The sequence below is a fragment of the Vigna umbellata genome, chromosome 3, assembly GCF_029865625.1.
Source record: "Vigna umbellata cultivar VRB3 chromosome 3, Vumbellata_1.0, whole genome shotgun sequence".
Classification (NCBI taxonomy): domain Eukaryota; kingdom Viridiplantae; phylum Streptophyta; class Magnoliopsida; order Fabales; family Fabaceae; genus Vigna; species Vigna umbellata.
In genome coordinates, this window is record NC_142167.1 from 27,343,938 (window position 1) to 27,350,479 (window position 6,542).

Here is a 6,542-nt window from a genome sequence, read left to right on the forward strand (position 1 = left end):
GGTTGCATTTAATTTCCTACATATGTCGTGGCTTTTACAAAAATCACCAAATTTGCTTGAAACGAAATCTTTTCCTCTATTTATCAAACATCCAATGCTTACATCACCTTCTTTTTCAACCAACACCTTGAATATTTTAAAGTGTAAAAAGGTTTCTGATTTTTCATTCATGAAATAAAGACAATTTTTTCAAGAGGAATCATTTATAAAAGTCATAATATACCACTTGTTGTTTGAAATTGGATTTATTGGTCCACATATATCTAAATGCACAAGTTAAAGCTTGTTTGATGCTCTCCATAAACTTTTCTTAAACATAGGCTTTTGGTGTTGCTTCCCAGGCAAACAATGCATACAAAGCTCTCTTTGAACTGTGGCAACAGGCAATACATTCATTATTTGTTTAGAGAAAAGTGTCTTCAAACCATTCTAGCTTAAGTGACCAAATCAGTTGTGCCAAAGTTGTGTCCCTTTCCTCTAGTTCTATCTCTGGAAACATGTTAAATTTAAGGGTGCATTGGTAGTTGTCAGTACAAACATTATATTTTCCTTTATATTTATTTCCATAATCTATCTTCTCTCAGGATGAGAAACTTTACACTTCCTGATGGAGCCAAATTCCAGAGGAATCCAGTGGCCTGAAGCTCCCAGATCAGAGGTGTGGTAAGTGTGTTGGTGTGCAGCGGACTTGATGGAGTAAATGTTGATGGAGGTGTTTGAATGAAGCAAGGTAGAATGAGTGAAGCCTCTCAGCTCAGAAAGCCTTCATATAATGGAAGGAAGCTTGAGAGAAAATGAAGAAATTGCAAGCAATTTTGACTCAAGAGCAGAATGCAAGACTGGAATATATTTCTCAGCATTTGGGCATAGCTCTAAAGTAACTACAAAAGGAAGAGGTCTCCTATTTATAGGAAAATAAGAGCCTCAAATCTGAAATGAAATTCAATCCAAATGCAAATGAAAAAGGCGCCAATTTGCTTCAGCTCCAAACATGCCTCAGCAGCACACGTGAACAGCACCAATTCTGAATTCTTTTTCCAACTCAGCAGTACACGTGAAAGTTGGCCTAGCTGAGTTTTTTTGATAGCTTTGCCAACAAGCTTCTCCCTCCAAGTCTCCCTTTTCATGTGCTCAAATGCTATGCTGGCAGCTGCTTCCTCCAATTTTATTAATCCTACAAAACAAAGAAAAAATGTGCTTTTAATTATGGGAAGAAGGATTAATGTAAATTACCTTCCATAGAAGCAAAATAGTATATGGTCCTTCTTCCTCTTGAATCCTCTTTGCCATGGCTCTAGTAAGAGGTCCAATGTGCGTCTTAGATGGTCTTCCATCAGACCCTCCCTCTTGAAAAAGATTTGTCCTCAGATCTGCTTCATCCTGTTGATCATCTCCTGTGAAAGGAATTAAATCGCAGATGTTAAAAGTAGGACTGACACCATAACTTTCAGGAAGGTCTAATATGTATGCATTATCATTTATCCTTTTGACCACCTTGAATGGACCATCTCCTCTTGGACTAAGTTTGGATTTCCTTTGAGAGGGAAATCTTTCCTTTCTCAAATGAAGCCAAACTAGGTCTCCTTTTTCAAAAACTATTTTCTTTCTCCCTTTGTTGTTGTATTCTGCATATTTTTGAGTTTGTTTTTCAATTTGGATTTTGACTTTCTCATGTAACCTCTTGATAAACTCCGCTTTAGAAGCACCTTCTTTATGAAGAAGAGAAGATGATTCTGGAAGAGGTAGTAAATCAAGAGGTGTGATAGGGTTAAAACCATAAACAACCTCAAAAGGAGAAAGATTAGTAGTCTTGTGGACTACTCTATTATAAGCAAATTCAATGTGAGGTAGATGTTCATCCCAAGATTTGTTATTACCCCTTAATATTACCCTTAATAGTGTAGATAAAGATCTATTTACTACTTCAGTTTGCCCATCAGTTTGTGGGTGACATGTAGTAGAGAATAGAAGTTTAGTTCCAAGCTTTTCCCATAAAGTTTTCCAAAAATGGCTTAGAAACTTCTTATCTCTATCAGACACTATAGTTTTGGGTAAGCCATGCAATCTCACTATTTCCTTAAAGAAGAGTCTAGAGATATAGCTAGCATCATCTACTTTGTGGCAGGGTATAAAATGAGCCATTTTACTAAAACGATCTACTACCACAAATATAGAATCATACCCCCTTTGAGTTCTTGGCAATCCTAAGACAAAGTCCATGCTTATGTCCTCCCAAGGGGTATTAGCTATAGGAAGAGGTGTATAGAGTCCATGAGGCATAATTTTGGACTTGGCTTGTAAACAAGCTATACATTTAGAACAATGCCTTTGAACATCTATTCTCATGTGTGGCCAATAAAATTTACTTTTCAAAATGTTTAGAGTTTTATCAACTCCATGATGGCCCATGAGTCCTCCGCCATGACTCTCTTTGATAAGAAGTTTTCTAATGGATCCTTGGGGTATACAAAGTTTTCCTTTATTAAAAAGATACCCCTCAGAAAGATAGAATCCATCAAAAGGCTTCTTAAGACATGATGAATAAGTGGATGCAAATGTTTCATCATTTTCATATAACTCTTTTATGTCATCAAATCCTAATATTTGAGATCCTAGGGTTACTAATAATGCATGTCTTCTAGATAAAGCATCCGCAACAACATTAGTACTCCCCTTTTTGTGTTTGATGACATAGGGAAATTGCTCAAGATATTCCACCCACTTTGCATGTCTTTCGTTTAGCTTTGCTTGCCCTTTAATGTACTTGAGAGATTCATGGTCAGTGTGTATGATGAATTCTCTAGTTACCAAGTAATGCTCCCAAGTTTTCAAAGCTCTAATGAGGGCATATAACTCTTTGTCATAGGTAGGATAGTTTAAGGTAGGCCCCCTAAGTTTTTCACTAAAGTAAGCTACGGGATGTCCTCCTTGTATTAAAACAGCTCCTATTCCTACCCCAGATGCATCACATTCTAGTTCAAAGGCTTTGGAAAAATCAGGCAAAACTAGAATAGGTGCATGTGTTAACTTGTGTTTCAAAGTCTCAAAAGACAACTCTTGCTTATCACCCCAAATAAAAGGCATATCTTTCTTGACTAGCTCATTTAAAGGAGCAGCTATGGTGGAGAAGTCTTTCACAAATCTTCTATAAAAACTTGCTAACCCATGAAAACTTCTCACCTCTCCTACATTTTTAGGGGTTGGCCATTCTTGTATAGCCTTGATCTTCTCTGGATCAACATGTACACCTTCTTTTCCCACTTTGAATCCAAGGAAAATCACACTTTCTTGACAAAAAGTACATTTGTCAAAGTTGGCAAAGAGATGATGTTCTCTAAGAAGAAGCAAGACTTTTCTGACATGGTTAAGATGTTCTTGAAGGCCTTGACTATAGATTAAGATATCATCAAAGTAGACCACTACAAATCTGCCTATGCATTCCCTAAGCACATGATTCATTAATCTCATGAATGTACTTGGAGCATTGGTCAAGCCAAAGGGCATGACTAACCATTCATACAAACCAAACTTGGTCTTGAAAGCAGTTTTCCATTCATCTCCTTCATGAATTCTTATTTGATGGTATCCACTTTTAAGATCAATTTTGGTGAAGAGATTTGCTCCATGTAATTCATCCAACATGTCATCTAACCTAGGAATGGGATGCCTATACTTGACAGTTATGTTGTTGATGGCCCTACAATCTGTACACATTCTCCAAGACCCATCCTTTTTAGGGACCAACAACACAGGCACAGCACAGGGACTTAAACTCTTTTGGATCCACCCTTTGTTCAACAAGTCATTAACTTGTTTCTCTATTTCTTTTGTTTCCATAGGGTTGGTTCTATAGGCTGGCCTATTAGGTAGGCTTGCCCCAGGCACCAAATCTATTTGATGTTCTATTCCCCTCAAAGGTGGTAATCCACTTGGTACCTCTTTGGGAAATATATCATCAAATTCCTTTAAAAGTTTTTGCAACCTCTTTGGTAGAGAACCAAGTTCATGAGTGATTGAAACAAATGCCTCTTTGCAATAAAGAAGGAAATGAGGTTGTCCAAGAAAAAGATGTTTGGAAATATTCAAGGTTTGAGGTTGGACAACTTCATGGGCTGAGGCATGGGTTACCAAATTCTTTCTTTCTTTCCTATTTTCTTTTTTCTTTTCTCCATCCAACTTCTTCTTAAGAATTATTTGGTCCTCTCTTACTTGTGAAGGTGTAAGAGGACACAAAATAATTTTCTTTCCCTTATGTTGAATGGTGATTTTGTTGGTGACTCCATCATGTAAAGCTTGTTTATCATATTGCCAAGGTCTTCCAAGTAATATGTGCCCTGCTTCCATTGGTACTATATCACAAACAATTTGATCTTCATATTTGCCAATGGAAATAGGTACACTTACTTGTTCTTTAACTACTATTCCATCATCCTCTTTGATCCATTGAAGTTTGTAAGGTTTAGGATGAGGAGTAGTGGTTAAGCCAAGCTTCTCTACCATTCTAGAACTACAACAGTTGCAACAAGAGCCACTATCCACTATCATTGAACATGTCTTTTCTAAAACTTTGCATCTTGTGTGGAATAGGTTCTCTCTTTGTGACTGTTCTAATTCTACATGTTTACTTTCCAGGAGTCTCCTTACCATAAGTAAGTCACCATCACAAGGTAAAGCTTCTTCTTCTTCAGAAGTGGATGTCTCAGACTCACTATATGAAGAACCCTCACTTTCACTCTCATGCTCAAGGATGTAAGTTGACCTTCTATTGCGGCACTCAGATGCATAGTGCCCTTTTTCCCCACATCTAAAGCACTTAGTCTCCTTACTCTTATGATCTCTTGAAGGTTCTTTGACTTTTTCTTTTCCTCTCTCTCTCTCTCTTTCTTCATATCTTGGCTTGGTTTGACTACCCTCCCTCTTATACTCTTTCTTATGGTGAGAACTATGAGGGTAATCTTTCTTGGTGGAGCTTTTCCTCTTTAGTTGTTGCTCTACCCTCACACAAAGTTGGACTAACTCATTGAGATCATTGTAGGGTATAAGTTCAACCCTATCTCTTATGTCATAGTTAAGTCCACTTTGAAACCTAGCTATTGTTATCCTACGTTCTTCTCTTATCCCAGCTCTCAACATGAGTAACTCCATTTTTTGTCTATATTCCTCAACACTCATGTTCCTTTGTTGGAGTTTATGGAGTTTATCCATTATCTCCCTATCATAATAGGCTGGTACATGCCTCCTCCTCAAGGCAGCTCTCATTTCATTCCAATACCTAATGGGAGGTAAGTGTCTTAGCCTATGGTCCTTGACTAAGGTTGTCCACCAAATTAAGGCATAACCTTGAAAGCTTAGAGAAGCCATGGTGACTCTCCTTTCATCATCTATTTGGTGGCACTCAAACAATTGCTCAACTTTCATTTCCCACTCTAGGTATTCTTCTACATCATCTTTTCCATGGAAGGAAGGAAGATCAATCTTAGGCTCTCTTGGATAATGCTCTCTAACTCTATGTTGTCTTCTAGGAGGCATTTGGTAGTGGTCATCATTGTGATGACTACTATTTTGCTCAATTTCACTTGGAGAAGATGATGATTCTTCTCTTCTCCTATGGGAAGACCTCTCTTTCTTTTTATCTTGATTAATCAAAAGTTGACTAATCATATCTTTGAGCTCACTAATCTCTTTATCCCTTTGTTCAAATCTTTGCTCAAATTCTTCCCTTAAAGACATTTCACTATTGGGTTTCAAACTTCCTTGCACACTTGATTGACTCATTCTTGTCAAAGGAAAAGGTTTTCACAAAGTTTTCAAAATATTTGACAAGTAATGAGTGAAAAGATTTTCACAAGCTTTCTTTGTTTTTGGTGAAAAATTTCTAAAGAGATTCTAGAAGTAAAAGATGTTTCTAAGTAGCTCCCAGGAAGAAGAGGTGAGTCACAAATGGACAAGCTTAGAAACCAAGTTCTTCCTTAGCCAGAGTTTCCTTAGAATGTTCCTTTACTTTAGTTTCTAAGTAGAAATTCTTCAAATTCTTTTTAAATGTTATGAACCTACAAACCAAAGAAAGGTTTACTATATGCTATGCTATCCTAAATACCACGGAGACCTAAAAACAAAAGGATTACTCAAGACATTTAAGGAAAGCAATAAAGATGCAAGAATGTAAATGCTAGACGGCCCTAAGTGAAAGTGCAAGTGACACTTGGAGCCCTTGACACACTTTCACACTAAAGAAAACGAAATTGGACTATTACAATGTTCAATTGTGAGCTTGGAATTGCTTCAAAAGCATTTTCCCAAGTCACTTGGCACAACAACAGAAATATAAAAAAAAACTACAAGATTCCGTGATATGAGTACTCAAACAAGCTCAATTAAATGTGTAAAAATAGTGTGGACTTCAATCTTCAGCTGCTGCCAAGTGTATCTCAAAAACAGTATGCAAGTTGTTCCAATTCTGGTGGCAAATTATGCTGCTGGAATGTATTCTGCAGCTGCTGGACAACAGAGTTGCATCTACTCAAGAGCTCCTAATTGCTTTT

General features: G+C 37.2%; 1 protein-coding gene across 1 annotated transcript; it reads right to left on the reverse strand.

Moving 5' to 3' along the window:
- Positions 1-570: 570 nt before the first annotated feature.
- Positions 571-6,092, reverse strand: LOC148202155 (uncharacterized). Its single transcript, XM_088109535.1, has 6 exons — positions 4,129-6,092; positions 3,811-3,966; positions 2,161-3,729; positions 1,446-1,809; positions 1,009-1,174; positions 571-763 (listed from the first exon to the last, which is right to left on the reverse strand). The coding sequence occupies exons 1-6, from the start codon at positions 5,773-5,775 to the stop codon at positions 571-573; spliced, it is 4,095 nt and encodes a 1,364-aa protein (XP_087965661.1). The 5' UTR covers positions 5,776-6,092.
- Positions 6,093-6,542: the final 450 nt, after the last annotated feature.